This window comes from Hyla sarda, chromosome 9 (genome assembly GCF_029499605.1).
Source record: "Hyla sarda isolate aHylSar1 chromosome 9, aHylSar1.hap1, whole genome shotgun sequence".
Taxonomy (NCBI): Eukaryota; Metazoa; Chordata; class Amphibia; order Anura; family Hylidae; genus Hyla; species Hyla sarda.
In genome coordinates, this window is record NC_079197.1 from 15,815,997 (window position 1) to 15,835,405 (window position 19,409).

Consider the following 19,409-nt stretch of genomic DNA (forward strand, 5'->3'; position numbering starts at 1 on the left):
ATAGCGGTATGGGCAAAAATCCATACTGGTATACCGCCCAGCACTGCGGTGGGGGGTGCGGGGGGCGGAGCATTATCGGCTTATCGGCAAGGTAATTGCCGATACCGATGATGCCCAAAATCGTGATTATTGGCCATACCGATAATCGGTCGATCCCTAGTTCAAATAGAACAGGAGGAATCCCAACTCTCCCTGAAAGCTATCCCGTGGTTTGAAAATTTGAAAAATCGCCCAATTATAGGGGCGACATAGATTCAGGGTAGTTCCCCTATGAAGACAGGACTAGACCAACATTTTTATACTAACACATAGCACTTCTATATGCTCTAATCACCAAGAAGCAAGTTTTAAAATACTGTATAGATGGTATAGGGTTCCGGTCAAGTTACATAAGATTTGGCCTTATGAATGTCAAGATTGTTGGTTTGTTTTTGTTTTTCTTGTCTGCTTGGAGATCTTTCCAAGAGGATATAAGCTACTTAGCTATACTCAATGGTTTACTCATTCCAAATATCCTAATTTTTTTTAATGAAATGCTCTAACCAAAAGGAGGATGCAGGCCCAACAACGGTTGTTATTTAGAGGGATTATACCGTAAGTTACACTAGTAGATAAGTGACAGAGAAGAAAGTAAAATTTATTTGAACCCCTAGTTGGAGAGATGAGACGGGGGAGGGAGAGGCAGGGAGAAGAGATGGATTATTTCTGTTTAACTGTATTGGATTATATATTTTTTTCTATTTTGTCTTGTAACATTGTTTTATGTGTATGTAAAATAAAGGATTTAAAAAAAAAAAAAAAACACTAATTACAGAACGGTTTGCCTGTTTTTATTTTCAGTTCATCACTTTCTAGACAAAATTATCTCTCTCCTGGGCAGCTCTCTGGTGGGCAGGGTAATATGCCAACCTTTCATTAACTAGGCTGTTTGAGATTTTTCTCCTAATCTAAATCAGGTGGTGGTTGTGCCGCAGTGCTTAATGCACAAAACAGGACATTGTTATGTTAGAGATCCCAGAAGCCATGTCTAAATTGTCGGGTTGGCATGCAGCTAGAAATCCCTGAATGCTAAGCACACTGGGTCTGCCATGTGTTTACACTGTGCATTTTACTCACCCGATGTGTTAACTGGCCAGTCTTCAATGACTTAGACTTGTCTGTTGTGTATACTGCAGCCGTGCTAAGAAAAAAAATAACCTGTATATAACCTATTATGACTTCAGGTTTTAATTTTGTGTTTTTCTTTTTTTATACCTACAGGTCTTAAATCTGGAAGGATCATTTACTGTATATTCTGTGAAAACTTGAACAGCAAATCTGAGGAAAATGGCGACTGATTCTGGGGAACCTACAAGCACTGATGAGTCTGACAAACCAGCTGGATTTTCTGCAGAAAAGAACCTTGTCCCCCAGGGATCTTATCTGGTTCGACATGTCAGCATGGAAGAGAGTGACAAACCTTTATCTGCTTCAGGGACTAGTGAAAGAAAGCGATTTTTTAGAAAGAGTGTAGACATTACCGAAGATGACAGGATATTGGAGCAGCCCCTCAAAGAGGAAAAGGTTGCTGGCTGTGAGAGCATACAGCAAGTGGATGGCCACTTGGCAAATGTCATATGTGTAGGCCAGGATGACAAGAATGAACCGAAAGTGGTATCTGATGTCTTTAAGGACTCCCCTAGGGAGAAAACAGAGAAGGAAATGGAGGAGGAGGCAGAAATGAAAGCCGTGGCAACTTCTCCTGGTGGCCGATTTCTGAAGTTTGACATTGAGTTGGGCCGTGGGGCTTTTAAAACAGTCTTCAAAGGACTGGACACTGAGACCTGGGTAGAAGTTGCTTGGTGTGAGCTGCAGGTTAGTCCACTTTTTCTGAAACTCCAATTTCACATTGACTTGTGTGCATTTGCTTGACTGTGGCAGGCGGTAAATCCTGTGTTTGCTCTCAAGCTTCCTGGAATGTTATAGGTTATGAATGCGTCTTTCATTTACTTTCAGAGGTGTTGCAGAGGCACATAGTCACGATTCTCACAAACTTCTCATCTTTTAGCTGTATGGAAACTGAGCATTTGAACACCTACACTTGGGTCACGTATTTACACAGAACATTTATTTTTATTTTTTTTAGTGTACCTGTCATTTAAAAAAACTTTTGACATACCCCAAAGTTTTGATTGCCCAGCGTCTCTGTGCTGAGACCCCACCAATCAGGAGAACGAACTCAGTTAGTGAGCTACTTTATGCCTCTCCCCTCTCATTCTCTTAACCACTTAAGGACCCAGGGCGTACATGTACGTCCTGAGGCCAGGCCTCTAACCACGGCCGGGACCCGTGGCTAATAGCTTGCGGCACTGATCGCGGTGCAGCGCGCTATTAACCCTTTAGATGCAGCGTTCAAAGTTGATCGCCGTGTCTAAAGTGAAACTAAACTAATGCCGGTTAGCTCTGGACCGCTGCGGTGAAATTGCGGCATCCCGAACAGCTGTAAAACCACTGAGAAACCATTGATCAATGTAAAAGATCAGTGTATGCAGTGTTATATCCCCCTATGGGAGCTATAACATTGCAAAAAAAGGTGAAAAAAAAGTTAATAAAGATCATTTAACCCCCTTCCCTTATAAAAGGTTGAATCACCCCCCCCCCCCTTTTCCTATAAAAAAAAAGTGTAAAGAAAAATAAACATATGTGGTGTCGCTGCTTGCAAAAATGTCTGAATTATAAAAATATATAGTTAATTAAACCGCACGGTCAATGGCGTACGCGCAAAAAAATTCCAGAATCTAAAATAGCGAATTTTTGGTCACTTTTTATATCATGAATAAAAAGCGATCAATAAGTCCGATCAATACAAAAATGGTACCGCTAAAAACTTCAGATCATGGTGCAAAAAAATTAGACCTCATACCGCCCCGTACGCAGAAAAATAAAGTTATAGGGGTCAGAAGATGACTATTTTAAATGTATACATTTTCCTGCATGAAGTTATGATTTCTTTTTCAGAAGTACGACAAAATCAAACCTACATGAGTAGCATATTATTTTAATCGTATGGACCTACAGAATAAAGTGTCATTTTTACAGAAAAATGTACTGTGTAGAAACGGAAGCCCCCAAAAGTTACAAAATGGCGTTTTTTTTTCTTCAATTTTGACGGACAATTATTTTTTTTCTGTTTCGCCGTAGATTTTTGAGTAAAATGACTCGACTCGTCATTACCAGGTAGAATTGGTGGTGCAAAAAATAAGCCATCATATGGATTTTAGGTGCAAAATGTAAAGAGTTATGATTTTTTAAAGGTAAGGAGGAAAAAATGAAAGTGTAAAAACAGAGAACCCCGGGTCCTTAAGGGGTTAATCATGACAGGTACACTTCAACTCAAATGTTATTATAAAGAGTGTCATGGAGTTGGTTGTTGGAGACCTTTAGGATGCCACTTCCACTAAGCTGGTCATACAAATTAAAGGGGTTCTCCGGCACTTAGACATCTTATCCCCTATCCAAAGGTCCTGCCACTGGAGACCCCGTGATCTTGCACACTGCACCCCGCTAAAATCAGTCCCCGGAGCATGTTCGCTCCGGGTCTGATTACTGTCGATCACGGGGCTGGAGCATTGGGACGTCAAGGCTCCGCCCCGTGTGAGGTTATGCTCCGCCCACCTCAATCAAGCCTACAGCTGTCACGCCCCATCCCATAGGCTTGCATTGAGGGGGGCGAAGCGTGACTTCACATGGCCCTGTGATCTGGATAGGGGATAAAATGTCTAAGCGCCGGAGTACCCCTTTAAATAAATGTTGGCAGAACCTGGGACCGACCAACATTAATGTTTTTGTGAACCCCCCCCCCCCAAACAGATGTTGGCGTATAGAAGGGTTGACAGTTGGATTTCAACATACCTGATCCTTTACTTCTTCAGGTAGGTAGGACACCACCAGAAGTGTCTGTCAGTGTGTCATTTGCCTTTGGAAATGTGATTGCACCAAACTGACTAATTGCGGTGGACAACTTTTTATTTTGGCAAAATATTATAGTACAGGAAGATGTATGGTCAGCATTTCAACTATTGCAGACCTGGGACCTTTACTTGAATGATTTTATGGAGATAAAGGGCACTAAAAAGTACCCAAGCTGCCCCGCTGGTTCTGGTGCCTGTGATCTTTGAGCAGTGTAGAGTTTGACAGCCATAGTTTTGTTTTGCAGGTTGATTGTGGTTCTGGCTTATAGACATGCACTAGTGTTAACGTTTAAAGTATTATAGGCTATAACATTAATCCATTATCCACAGGATAAAATAAGTGTCTGATTGCAAATGGTTCAACTTCTGGGACCCCCTACTTTCTGGAGTAGTATGCCCATAGTCTCCCATCGGAATGGAGTGGCGGTCTACTCATTGTTTATGTAAGCGCCGGATATAGCTCAGCACTGTAGTCTGCAATCTTCGGTGCTCCCATAGAGAATAAATTAAGTAAATGTTCTCAATTAAAGCAGGATAATTGGGGCTCCATTCTCCAGTTCTCCAGTTCTCCATTCTCCATCAGTTGGACCCGCAGCCCACCCCTTACGGAATCAGCCAAGCATGCTATAAGAATAACACTATAACATGGTCCCCTTTTATATCTGGTAATCCCTCCTTTTTAGGTCAATAAGTGTGAGGCCTACAGTCAACTGCAAGATTGAATTAAAGGGGTACTCTGCTGGAAAAGTTTCTTCTTTAAATCAACTGGTGCCAGAAAGTTAAACAGATATGTAAATTAAGTCTATTTAAAAATGTTAATCCTTCCAGTACTTATCAGCTGCTGTATGCTCCACAGGAAGTTGTGTAGTTCTTTCCTGTCTGACCACAGTGCTCTCTGCTGCCACCTCTGTCCTTGTCGGGAACTGTCCAGGACAGGAATCCCCACAGCAAACCTCTCCTGCTCTGCACAGTTCCTAACACAAACAGAGGTCTCAGCAGAGAGCACTGTAGTCAGACAGAGAAGAAATAAAAAATGAAAAGAACTTCCTGTGGAGCATACAGCAGCTGATAAATACTGGAAGGATTATGATTTTTAAATAGAAGTAATTTACAAATCTGTTTTTAACTTAATATTATTTTTTCCACAGGAGTATCCCTTTAAATCTAGGACAGTTTGACTGTGTTCACATGGCAGAATTTCCATGTGGAATCCCTTATTGGAATTCTGCACGGTGATTCTGCTGTATAGTTCGCATATTAGAGTTTCCGTGCTGGAAACATCTGCCACGGAAATTCAGATTCCGGTGTCTAGAGAAAGAATAGCCATGTCTGTTTCTGCGTACTCCACGTGGAATGCATTGTCTGTGAGACAGTGCATACCCATGCGGTCCTAGTGCCGGCATATCCTGCCAGCTCTCTGCACAGAGATCATCTGTATGGACATTCCCCCCCCCCCCCTCCTCCCCCTGTGTGAACATAGCCTTTAACCACTTAAGGACCCAGGGTGCACAGGTACGCCCTGACGCCCTGGTACTTAAGGACCCAGTGCGTACCTGTACTCCTCTGGGAATTTCCGGTCCCCCCGCTCGCAGAGCGGGGACCAGACCAGGATGATTGCTGAAGTTATTCAGCAGGTACCCCGTGCAAACCCCTCGGGGGGCAAATAGTGGTGACTCCGGGTCAATTGGGTCTCCGATGACCCTGAAAAAAAGGGTGATAGGTGGCGCCAGAGATGCCACCTATCACCCTTTACCAGCAGGAGTGAGGTGGCACGGGTGCCACTTCACGATCGCGTGATTGATCGGTCCGAACGAGACGCCCACCATCATGCTTGACTGTAGGCAAGACACACCCATTTACACCTGAGACCCTGTAACACTAACTAGTCACGTGACATTGGGGAGGTAAAAATGGCTAATTGGGCCCAATTTGGACGTTTTCACTTAGGGGTGCACTCACTTTTGTTTCTAAGGTTCTTGGCTGTGTGCAATTATTTTGTGTATAGATAGACAAAACAATACAAGGAAGTATAATGTTTCAATTAAATGAGAATAAGAAAGTTGTTTACGTGCAATCATTTTTTCTCTTGGTAACATTGAATATAAATGACACAATACATTGCATTATTTTCATTTGGCAGCCTTAGCATTACCCTCAGGAAAGTTATTAAATTAAAACAAACTGCTTGGTGTAATATTATGGGGAAAAGCAGATTATGTACAGAGTCATTCTGATACACTTGGATGATGTATGCAGTACTGGGTATTTTAAAGTGTACCTGTCATTAGCAAAAACTTTTATATAATGTAGATAATACCATTATATGTATATTTGTAATATACATTGGTTAACAAATGTGCAGCTATTGTCTGTGTGTTTTTGAGGAGACCAAATGAAGGAAGTATGGGTGGGACAAGCAGAGCTCTGTGCAGCCTCCTGGCTTGTCAATCATCCTGCTGTGTGAGACGAGGGGCGTGTCATAGAGCCTCACTGCCCAGAGCCCTGCCAGTCCTCGGTGCCCAGAGCACAGGTATTGACAGGAACACATTAATGGTCTATTCACACAAACAGTATTCTGCACAGATTTGATGCGCAGGATTCGTAAATGTAGATTAGAAGCTGTGCTTAGTCATTTAGTTTACATTGAAATCTGCAGCAGAAAATCCGCCGCATCCAATCTGTGCAGGATACTGTACGTGTGAACACACCATAAGGGTATCTTCACACGGACGGATCTGCAGCGCATTTTACGCTGCGGATCTGCCGACAATGGACCCCTACATTTTGTTCCTCCATCTGTGCGTGATCATGCTGCAATGTGCGAGTTGCTGCGATCGTGCGCAGTGTACTCGCATACATAGTGGCCGTTCTCCCTGCTCCCTGAGCTAGGCCGAGAGCAGCCGTGATGTGTGCAAGTATACTGCGCATGCGCACAGCTACTCTCGCATCGCAACGTGTCTGCTCATAGTGGTGGATTGTCGCTATGAGCAGTGTGTAGTGTAACTAATTACAACATTAGGCTGGGAGCAAAGGAGTTAAACTGAGCATGCTCGACTGTGTTAGTGGGTGCCCTAAGATGGTAGTAACCAAGGGCAAAACAAAAAAGGCACATGGGGGATTAGTAGGTCTTGTAAATCTAAGAGTACATTTTCAGAAAAACTTGTATGTTGGTAATATATTTAATTTCACTTTACATTTAGTTTAGATTTATCTTCAGGGAAAATCGCCTTTAAAGGGGTACTACGCCCCTGGCATCTTAACCCCTATCCAAAGGATAGGGGATAAGATGTTAGATCGCCGCGGTCCTGCTGCTGGAGACCCCGAGGATGGCCGCTGCGGTACCCCGCCATCATTACTGCACAGAGCGAGTTCGTTCTGTGCGTAATGACGAGCGATACAGGGGCCGGAGCAGCGTGACGTCATGGCTCCGCCCCTCATGACATCACGGCCCGTCCCATTAATGCAAGTCTATGGCAGGTGGTGTGGCGACCGCCACGCCCCCTCCCATAGACTTGTATTGATGGGGGGCGGGCCGTGACTTCACGAGGGGCGGAGCCGTGACGTAACAATGCTCCGGCCCCTGTATTGCCCGTCATTACGTGCAGAGCGATCTCGCTCTGCGCAGTAATGATAGCGGGGTGCTGCAGCAGTGATCCCCGGGGTCCCCAGCAGTGGGACCCTGGCGATCTGACATCTTATCCCCTATCTAGGGGTGGAGTACCCCTTTAAATTATAGCTAATTGAGGCCGCTTCATTCTGAACTTGGTTTAGACAGCATGAACCACCTTAAGACATTTCTTTTAAAGCAAAAAATGTGCAGACTGTAGCTTTTCTTGGAAAAATAGCAATAGACTTCCAATGGAGAAGTGTAGAAAACCTAGTGTTAACGGTGTTGCCCTTGTGTTAACGGGTGTAGAAATAAAAAAAAATACTTGCCCAAGGGACTAAAACAGGAGCACAATCTACTTGTCCCTCTTGACCATCCACTTGTCCTAGCATTCTTTCGTTTTTGCACTCTAGTTTTTTTCTTCCTTGCGCCATATTAGCCCTAACACTTTTTTTTACTTTTTTGCAGGACTGATTGTACTTTGTAATAACACCTTTTATTTTTTCATAACCTAAAAAAATTTCATAAAATAAAAAAAGATGATTTAGCAAATTTGGTGGTTTTCTTTATTATGCCATTTTCAAAGCTAAAATGTTATTTTAATACTTTAGGTCGACCTGATTACAGCAATACCAAATTTGCATAGTTTGTCACATTTTACTTATGTAAAAAAAAAAGAACTTTTTAGAATTTTATTTTTTTTGACATTTTCTGACCCCTGTAATGTGTTTTTTTTTTCCCCCGTATACCAGGCTATATGAGGACTCATTTTTGAGCCATAATCTGTTTTATATCGGTACAATTTTGGTATTGATTTGACTTTAACCTCTTCAGGACCCATGACGTATGCATACGTCTTCACACCCTGGGTCTTAAGGACCCATGACGTATGCATACGTCATGGCGTTTTCCGGTCTCTGCCGCTCGCCGGGCAGAGATCGGAACTGGATGCCTGCTGAAATCCTTCAGCAGGCATCCAGGGCAAACGCCGAGGGGGGCCATGTAGGCCCCCCATGTCGGCGATCGCCGCAAATCGCAAGGGAAATCGCCCTTGCGATCTGCGGCGATACCGGGCTGATCGGGTCTCTGGGACCCGACCACCCGGTAATTTCGCATGATCCCGGCTGTCACAGACAGCCAGGACCATGCTAACGTATAGGAGCGAGGTGGCAAGCCTGCCACCTCCTCCTATACCCTGCGATCTGTCGGTTAGTTAACCGACCAATCGCAGGAGGGGGGGCGGTTACTTCCTCCCGTCCTGCCCGGCCCCTGAAAGTCCGGAGAGGACGGGAGGAAGACCGGAGGACGCGGCGGGGGACGGGGGAGTGCTGGGGACCGGCCCCGGTACTTACCTCGTCCCTGAAGACCCGGATCCCGGCGATGAAGACGGCGGCGGCGACAGGTGAGTGGATCTTCAGCCGCGGTCGGGCCCTTTACAGCAATGCACGTCGCCGTAAAGCGACATGCATTGCTGTAATAGGACCCTGTAAACTACAACTCCCAGCATCCCCAGACAGCCCTTGGCGTCTGGGCCTGCTGGGAGTTGCAGTTTTGCAACATCTGGAGGTCCACAGTTTGGAGACCACTGTGCCCTTCCAGATGTTGCAAAACTACACATCCTCAGCATGCCCTTACTGTCCAGGCATGCTGGGAGTTGTAGTTCTGTAACATCTGGCCCTTCAGATGTTGCAGAACTACAACTCCCAGCATGCCTGGACAGTTTTGGCATACTGGGAGTTGTAGTTTTGCAACATCTGGAAGGGCACAGATTGGGAACCACTGTATTAGTGGTCTGCAAACTGTAGTCCTCCAGATGTTGCAAAACTACAACTCCAAGCATGCTGGGAGTTGTAGTTCGGCAACATCTGGCTCTAAAGATGTTGCCGAACTACTACTCCCAGCATGCCTGAGAATGTTTGGGAGTTGTGGTTTTGCAACAGCTGGAGGCACACTGGTTGGGAAACATTGTTTCCTAACTCAGTGTTTCCCAACCCGTGTGCCTCCAGCTGTTGCAAAACCACAACTCCCAAACATTCTCAGGCATGCTGGGAGTAGTAGTTTTGCAACAGCTGGAGGTCCCCCCCCCCCTGTGAATGTACAGGGGGCTTACAGTGAGTATCGGGCTGCAAGTTTGCGATGCAGCAAATTTTGCGCGGCAGCTCAAACTCGCTGTAACCCCCCGCCCGTGTGACTGTACCCTAAAAACACTACACTACCACAAAATAAAATAAAATAAGTAAAAAACACTACATATACACATACCCCTACACAGCCCCCCTCCCTCCCCAATAAAAATGAAAAACGCCTGGTACGCCACTCTTTCCAAAATGGAGCCTCCAGCTGTTGCAAAACAACAACTCCCAGTATTGCCAGACAGCCGTTGACTGTCCAGGCATGCTGGGAGTTTTGCAACAGCTGGAGGCACCCTGTTTGGGAATCACTGGCGTAGAATACCCCTATGTCCACCCCTATGCAAATCCCTAATTCAGGCCTCAAATGCGCATGGCGCTCTCACTTTGGAGCCCTGTCGTATTTCAAGGCAACAGTTTAGGGCCACATATGGGGTATCGCCGTACTCGGGAGAAATTGACTAACAAATCTTGGGGGTCTTTTTCTCCTTTCACCCCTTATGAAAAGGTGAAGTTGGGGTCTACACCAGCATGTTAGTGTAAAAAAATAAACTTTTTACACTAACATGCTGGTGTTGCCCTATACTTTTCATTTTGACAAGAGGTAAAGGGGAAAAAAGCCCCACAAAATTTGTAACACAATTTCTCTCGAGTACAGAGATACCCCATATGTAGGCGTAAAGTGTTCTGGGGGCGCACAACAAGGCCCAGAAGGGAGAGTGCGCCATGTACATTTGAGGTGATTTGCACAGGGGTGGCTGATTGTTACAGCGGTTTTGACAAACGCAAAAAAAACAAAACCCCACATGTGACCCCATTTCGGAAACTACACCCCTCACGGAATGTAATGAGGGGTGCAGTGAGAATTTACACCCCACAGGTGTCTGACAGATCTTTGGAGCAGTGGGCTGTGCAAATTAAAAATGTTGTACAGCCCACTGTTCCAAAGATATGACAGACACCAGTGGGGGGTAAATGCTCATTTTATGCCTTGTTACGTTCCTCAAGGGGTCTAGTTTCCAAAATGGTATGCCATGTGGGGGTTATTTTGCTGTCCTGGCACCATATGGGCTTCCTAAATGCGACATGCCCCCCGAGCAAAATTTGCTCTCAAAAAGCCAAATATGACTCCTTCTCTTCTGAGCATTGTAGTTCGCCCGTAGTGCACTTCAGGTCAACTTATGGGGTACCTCCATACTCAGAAGAGATGTGGTTACAAATTTTGGGGGGTATTTTCTGCTCTTAACCCTTGCAAAAATGTGAAATTTGGGGGGAAACACACATTTTAGTGAAATTTTATTTTTATTTTTTTACATATGCAAAAGTCGTGAAACCCCTGTGGGGTATTAAGGCTCACTTTATTCCTTGTTACGTACCTCAAGGGGTCTAGTTTCCAAAATGGTATGCCATGTGGGGGATTTTTGCTGTTCTGGCACCATAGGGGCTTCCTAAATGCAACATGCCTCCCAAAAACCATTTCAAAAAAACGTACTCTCCAAAATCCCCTTGTCGCTCCTTCGCTTCTGAGCCCCCTACTGCGCCCGCCGAACACTTTACATAGACATATGAGGTATGTGCTTACTCGAGAGAAATTGGGCTACAAATATAAGTATACATTTTCTCCTTTTTCCCCTTGTAAAAATTCAAAAATTGGGTCTACAAGAACATGCGAGTGTAAAAAATGGAGATTGTGAATTTTCTCCTTCACTTTGCTGTTATTCCTGTGAAACACCTAAAGGGTTAAAACGCGGACTGAATGTCATTTTGAATACTCTGGGGGGTGCAGTTTTTATAATGGGGTCATTTGTGGGGTATTTCTAATATGAAGACCCTTCAAATCCACTTCAAACCTGAACTGGTCCATGAAAAATTGTGAGTTTGGAAATTTTGTGAAAAATTGGAAAATTGCTGTTGAACTTTGAAGCCCTCTGGTGTCTTCCAAAAGTAAAAACACGTAAATTTTATGATGCAAACATAAAATAGACATATTGTATATGTGAATAAAAAAAAAAATTATTTGGAATATCCATTTTCCTTACAAGCAGAGAGCTTCAAAGTTAAAAAAATGCAAAATTTTCAAATTTTTCATAAAATGTTGGGATTTTTCACCAAGAAAGGATGCAAGATACCACAACATTTTACCACTATGTTAAAGTAGAATATGTCACGAAAAAACAATCTCGGAATCAGAATGATAACTAAAAGCATTCCAGAGTTATTAATGTTTAAAGTGACAGTGGTCAGAATTGCAAAAAATGGCCGGGTCCTGAGGTGTAAAATGGCTGGGTCCTTAAGGGGTTAAAATCGCTTTTAAATATTTTTGAGATATTATAAATTTTTTTTTTTTTTTTTTTACATTTGTTATTTACCGTACAAGACATATGTTATATTTTAATAGTTAGGACAATTCAGGGGCAGCTGCAGTTTGGTGAATTGTGAAACAGGAATTTCCAATTGCTGACCTTGTTGCAGCTCAACCTTTTTTTTTTTTTAGTCCACCAGTTGCTTTCCAGTAAAACACATGGATGCATTTCTTTGCTCACTTCCCCTTAGCTTGTGTGTACTTGGGTCAAGTGTGCATTTCTGTCACCTGGGTTTATCTCCTGACAGAATAAATTTTTGCACAACTCTGGAGGGAGTGCGGGGGACTCCCCGTATAAGGGGTGTGACCACATCCTGCCACATTTACTAGGATTTACGCCAGTGACCTGACCAGAGCTTGTGTAGGTTCCACTGCGGTGCTCATGGCCAGTACTGCACTGTGGTAGATCTATTAAAGTGCTGGCACCCAGCACCTTAGATTAAATCTCCCACAACAAACCTCAGTGGGAAGTTTACTTGAGACTGGCATGTCATATGATGGTATTCGTAAATTCTCCCCATTGAACTTGCAATTTACAGAAACTCATTTTGCTGATATTAGAGGATGAGTGGATGTCTATGTCTAAGAATGAAAATGGATCACACACAAATATAATTCCTATGCGTTTGTTCCTGTGCCCTACGATCTGTGAGCCTTGGAGCATATGACCAATATCTTACAGCGGAGATCTCTAACCCATGGCTTTAGCAAAACTGCAACTCCCAAATGACAACCTGTGGCTGTTTGGACATGATGGGGTTGAAGTTTTGTAACCTCTGGAGAGCTGCAGGTTGCGTATCACTGCTCTATAGTGTTATAAAATCATTCACACAGAGTAAATGACACCATTCTGTCTGGACCATGCTGCTTGATGGCAGGAACCTCTATTACTTGTTCAGGCATGCCAAAACCTCTTTATTATAAATCAGATCAGTGCATCATTTTATTTTATTAATCCTTTTTTTTTATTTATTTATTTTTTTATCTTTTTTGTGGTGCTTTATTATACAATCGTGAGACTTTGGCCTTTACCTAGTGTTTAAAGCCCTTTTTATGGATGAAAACTACAGTAAATTTGCAGCAAAATCTACATCTTATATATTTAGATTCGCCATGGGTTTACAGCAGAAAATTCCATTATTTGAACTTATCGTAGCACTAAAGTCTTTGGATGTCGAGGGTCGTAGTTTTGGAACAAAGAGAGCAACAGGTTGGGAAACACTGTAATAAGATCTGCGAGAGACTGGTTGCCATGTTTTTGCTGCGTGACAACTAGCATGCTAAGCTAGTAACCAGACTGTCACACATGGAGTTTAAGGACTCATACACGCTATGGATATTCCGCACTGAATCTTTTTGCAGCAGCCTCCCGTTGGTCTCAACTGGATTCTGCCCATCAGTTCACAGGTCAGAAATTCCGTAATGGAACTTCTGATGTGGAATTGTTTTCCGGCAAAAAATGTAACATGTGCAGTCCGGAAGACTTAAAGGACAAGTATCATATAACAAAATTTACCCCCTATCCGAAGGGGAGAGCCGAAGATTGGCATACGGCTCTCCCATAGAACTATATGGTGGGGGCGTGGTAGCCCTGCTTCGGGCAGGGGTCCTGTATAGGAGAGCCAGGGAACTAAATAGGAGATCGCGGGGTGGTTGGGGAAGGGGGGCCCCAGCGCTCGGACCTTCTGCGATCTAAAACTTCTCTTTAGGGGATACGTTTAAAAAAAAATACTTGTCCATTTTTTCAATGGTGCAGTTCTTATTGCAGAGCGTTGTGAACACCTCGGGTCCACTGTAAGAAATACAGCAATTAAATTCTTTGCTGAATTTCTGAAGTGGAAACATACCACTAGGGACCATGCACACTACAGAATTTCTCAGCAAAAAATTCTGATCGTAGCACTGACTGTTTCTCCGGGTGGAAATTCCGTAGTGCGCATAGACCCATAGTGCCTGCAATAGAAAAAGAGCAAAGCAGATTTGGCAGTAATCACTCCTTTCCTCATCTCAGGCTGTGATGTTAATCAGATTTTAATGACAATTTTTTTTTTCTTAAACCTGTTAGTATATTTTGGTTCAGTGCTGTATGTTTTGGTGCTTTATAAACAAACATTATGAAAATTATGTTATGTCTGAGTAGCTGTAGGGTTTCCGTGCCTATATTAAACAGGGTGCCTTTTTAATTTAACATTTTTGTAAACAGTACTAATCAATAAAATGAGGCCCTTACTCATACAGCACCCTGTCCTCTGTAATTATGTAAACACAGCAAAGCACAGCAAAACACTACTATAGTCTCAGCTCCCAAAATTACTCCATGGCTACCAAAGTAATGGAAAATAAATAGTCTGTCATACACAATTAGTCTAAACACCAACCTACAAAATTTATTATTGCAAAAGACAACAACTCAAGGTACAAAAACTAAATCTTTGATATCCAAGAAAAAAAGACATAAAGAATACAATATTTAATAAGAGGCAAGCAGCAACTAATAGACGTTTCTGATTGGCTTAGAGAAAAAAAGCCATGATATACAAATAGCATATAAAATGAGGCAGTAGAGGAAAGGTAGGATGGCACTATTCAGTGTTAATGCAGCAAAACCGTAGTCACAAGAAGTGAGAGTAACGTCTGGAGGACAGGGGGGCAAGATGCATAAAGAGCAAAAGATATGCTAATAGAATCCGGGGTAAGAAAATCACATCTGCACTCACCTCTGTAAAATCTTTATTTCATCATCATATAGTGACAAATGTAAGCCGGCCTAGGTGGAATCGAGAAAACGCAACAGCCGAGGCTGTGTGGGTGGGCAGCAACAAGCTGGTTTCGCGGGTTTCAGCGTACTGAAAGGATTAAGTACTGAAAGGATTAAAGGGGTACTCAGCCCCTAGACATCTTATCCTCTATCCAACGGATAGGTGATAAGACGTCAGATCGCTGCGGTCCCGCTGCTGGGGACCCAGGGGATCGCCGCTGCGGCTCCCTGCTATCATTACTGCACAGAGCGAGTTCGCTCTGTGCGTAATGACGAGCGATACAGGGGCGGAGCAGCGTGACGTCATGGCTCCGCCCCTCGTGACCTCACGGCCTGCCCTTTTAATGCAAGTCTATGGCAGGGGACGTGACGACCGCCACGCCGCCTCCCATAGACTTGTATTAAGGGGACGGGCCGTGATGTCACGAGGGGCGGAGCCGTGACATAACGCTGCTCCGGCCCCTGTACTGCCCGTCATTACGCGCAGAGCAAACTTGCTCTGTGCAGTAATGATAGCGGGGAGCTGCAGCGCCAATCCCCGGGGTCCCCAGCAGGTCAACGGTTTTGATAACCCCCCCCCCCCCGCCCCTTTTGTATTTTGTACCTTGAGTTGTTCGTTGCAATAATAATTACTAGAGATGAGCGAACTTACAATAAATTCGATTCGTCACAAACTTCTTGGCTCGGCGGTTAATGACTTATCCTGCATAAATTAGTTCAGCTTTCAGGTGCTCCGGTGGGCTGGAAAAGGTGGATACAGTCCTAGGAAAGAGTCTCCTAGGACTGTATCCACCTTTTCCAGCCCACAGGAGCACCTGAAAGCTGAACTAATTTCTGCAGGATAAGTCATCAACTGCCGAGCCGAGAAGTTCATGACGAATCGAATTTACTGGAAGTTCGCTCATCTCTAATAATTACAGACCAACCTACAAAAATTATGTAGCCCCCATTCCCCGTGCCATGAGCCAGATGGGCGACCTTTCCATAAGATAACTGACTGGCTTAGGAGGACCATATAACCATACACCTCATACTGCCTCCCCCACTGTGCCTGAGCTCTTAACTTGTGCGCAGTGTAGTTCTATGGAGGAGACAAAGTAATGTGCATAATATTATGGATGGGGAAGCTGTCCAGTCAGCAGACAGGCACTGGGGATTAGGGGGGGGGGGGGGCGCCGTAATTACAGAGAAAAGGGCCGCAGTCAGTATACTGTACAAGGGTAAGGGCCTCATTTAATTGATAAGTACAGTTTACAGAAAGTAAATTAAAGGTGTCCTCTATAATTGTAGTTACCTTTTTTTAAGTACATTTTCCTTTATGGTTTCAACATTTTAGAGATGACTTCAGCCTGTATTGTGGCACACAGATGTGTACACCCAGTGTGGAAATCTGTGCCGAGTTGAGAAATAAATGTGTTACAGTGTATCCTATCTGAACACCTGTGTACGGTGGGTTGTAGGTGTCGGCCACCTAGGTTCAACAATAGATAGATTGTATGAAATAATGATACAAACCTTTACAGGCATTGGCAGGCACTGCTTGGTGTGGATTTTCACCTTATATGTGTTTGTGTGTTACATTTGTGAAAGTCATGAAACTCTTAGGCTGCATTCACACCACGTTTTTGCAATACAGTTCCCGTATCATGTTTTTGATGAAAAACTGATTCCTCAAAACGAGACTAAACTGTATCAAAAGGTGTACAAATGTTAACCCGTATACAGTTAAAAACCATATACGGTTTAAAAAATGTCCGGTTGCATCTGTTTTTTAAGAAAAAAAGTAGACGTTTTTAACTTTTTTCACTCCATTATGAATAAAGTTTCACTTGTTTGAATTCCAAGAAAAAAAACTGTGCAAAGTCAAAAACCTTATGGTGAAAACCAGATGGAACCGTACGCACATACAGTTCTGTACGGTTCCCATTGACTCCCATGTTAAAAAAATAAATAAAAAAAAAAAACATGGTAGGCTACAGTTTTGGGTACAGGAAAAAACTTGCAAAACGGACACAACCTGATGCATCTTTTGGCATACGGTTTTCAATGGAGAGTCAATGCATACGGTTTTCAAAACGGTTCCGTACGGTTTTCACATAGAAAACGTATACGGGAACTGTATAGCAAAAACGTGGTGTGAATGCAGCCTTATTCATGGGCCTTATCTGGTTTTTGCTACCATGAGACTGAGCTGCAAAACCAGACACAGTTTGTGGAGAAGACTTGTTTCTGGAAAATGTAGAATAATGGTTCTTGCCAAAGTCAGAGTATCCTTGTGTGGCCTCGGTGGTTAGCTGCCTACCTACAATGCTTAGCAATAAAAAGTTCTTGCACCTAGTAGGAAAATACTAACAAATACAGTGGTCCCTCAAGTTACAATATTAATTAGTTCCAGGACAACTATTGTATGTTGGGACCATAACTCTATGGAAACCTGATAATTGGTTCTGAAGCCCCAAAATGTCATCCAAAAATAGGAAAAAGTGAGCATTAAACAAAAATAAGTAGATAACTAATACAGATAAAGCAAATCCTTACATATAAAAGTAAGAAAGATCTTCTGGGAGCTGTAATCGCTGTCTATGTAGAGGACAGGAGCTTCTTCAGGGTCCTGTACAGTACACAGTGTCCTAAAAAGTAAGATGGAGCCGCCTCACCTGGTGTCCAAAAGAGCAGGTAACCATGGCATAGGTTTAGAGTAGTATAGAACTTGTAGTACCTCTCTGTACTGTAGGGAGGTGCTACCAGACACCAGTCAGTGCATGCACTTCAGTAATACAGTGGTTTTACCAGTAAGATGCCCATTCTGATTGGTCGGTTCTTCAAGCCATTGATACGTTTCACAGATCTGGACTGTCCTTGGCATTGTATGTTGAGTATGGTTTCAAGTTACAATGGTCCATAAAAGACCATTGTATGTTGAGGCCATTGTAAGTTGAGGGATCACTGTATACTATTCTATTGGGTTTGTGAAACTTTTTTTTTTTACCTTGAGGCGCCTTTCTGTTATTTGGAGTCCTAAACAGCAATACCCCAGTCTGTTGTTAAAGGGGTTGTCCAGAAAGAGTTATTATTGTGCAGTGGGTTCAGGCTGTGGTAAAAACAATAATCATATATCCACCTGCTCCCCCCCCCCCCCCCCCCCCCATCCTGACAATGCTCATTCCCACTGCTTAGCACTTCCTGCCTAAGTGCCCACTTACTGCCTGCAGCAGTCGCCCACCTCAGACAGTAATTGGCTTTACGGCCATTCCCTTGTGTTCCAGACCAAGACCATGAAGTGCTCTAGCAGCAGGAAAAGGCTCAGCTTTAAGTTTAACCTAAATGACTGTGTTTATTCATTGATATTTTGTCACTGCTCTTGCTATCGGTGACCTTGCTGATACCATTGTGGTGATGGGTGTATACAGACATTGTACTCGTACTCACTGTTACAATTTCAGCCCTTTTCTGTGAGGAATTAAGAAACCATACAGGAGCATGCTGGCTGCCATATGGACTGACTGCTCTTGAGTGGATTTTCATGCAGCTTTTTTTTTTTTCAATGGACTTGAAAAGTCAAAGGAAATTTCTTTTAGGGATGGATTTACGTATAAGCCTCGGAGATAGAGAAACATGGCTGAAATAACCACAATGATCCTTGTACTGGACACTGACCTCCTGCTAACTTTCCCGCATTGTCTGCTGTCTCCCCCTGTTAAGCATTTCTTGCTGCCTTTCTCGTTCCATTATTGGTGGACTGTAAGCAGCTGAAGCCAAAGTAACCCTTCTATTTATTTTAAAATATGTTTGTACAGGATGTTGGCACAGATATGTGCCAGCTCAACATTAGCAAAGCTTCTGGTTGACAGTAGAGGTCCACAGCATAATACATCAGTGTACTGAGATTATATAACAAGAACTAGCCATGCGAGGCATGAAAGTTTTCAATGAATCCTGAGATGATTAAACAAATGCCTGAAAGAATATGCACACAAAATCAGTCAGTCAGAAGAGTACCATTAACCCTGTATTAGGAGCATGAAGCCTGGAGAGTAGTGCTAAAGCTTAGTGGCCACACCATTAAATACGCTCTCATGCCCACTTAGTAATGCAAAAATCTGCCAATCCTGTACCAGCACTTTGATGTGTATAACCATGGACAAACAAAAATTGTTCAGACCAAACAGAATAATTGGGAAGTAATGGGATCTGAGTGACTTTGACCGTAGAATGATTGTTGGTGCCAGACGGGTGGTTCAGGAATCTGACTGCTGATCTCCTGGGATTGTCGGAACAGCTTACAGAAAATGGTGCCCAAAACAATATACCTCTATGGAGTGCTAGCTCACTAAGCACCAATTTTGGACTATCTGTTTTTGGTTTAGAAGGGCCCCCTGAGAATAAGCTGGTCTGAGGGTGTCTTGCTCCTGGCAACCTCCAGCAATCAGCTGCTATTTTTAAAGGACCTTGGTCAATTTTCCTGGAGGGCCCCCTAAGGTGAAATTAAACAATTACATGGTGCCCCTTAAAATAAGTGGGCTGCTTTAAAGGTTTTTGTCTGAGGAATAACTTTTCCAATTTAAGGTCTCCAGAATGGGGTAAAAAACAGAAAAGAAAAAAA

General features: G+C 43.4%; 1 protein-coding gene across 5 annotated transcripts in view; it reads left to right on the top strand.

Moving 5' to 3' along the window:
- Positions 1-19,409, top strand: part of WNK3 (WNK lysine deficient protein kinase 3) — a 133,578-nt gene that overhangs the window by 16,384 nt on the left and 97,785 nt on the right. For all 5 annotated transcript variants that reach the window (XM_056540436.1, XM_056540434.1, XM_056540432.1 and 2 more), the window contains exon 2: positions 1,261-1,854. In XM_056540436.1, the coding sequence (XP_056396411.1) occupies positions 1,327-1,854 (528 nt within the window). In that variant the 5' untranslated portion in view covers positions 1,261-1,326. The remainder of the gene's footprint in view (positions 1-1,260; positions 1,855-19,409) is intronic.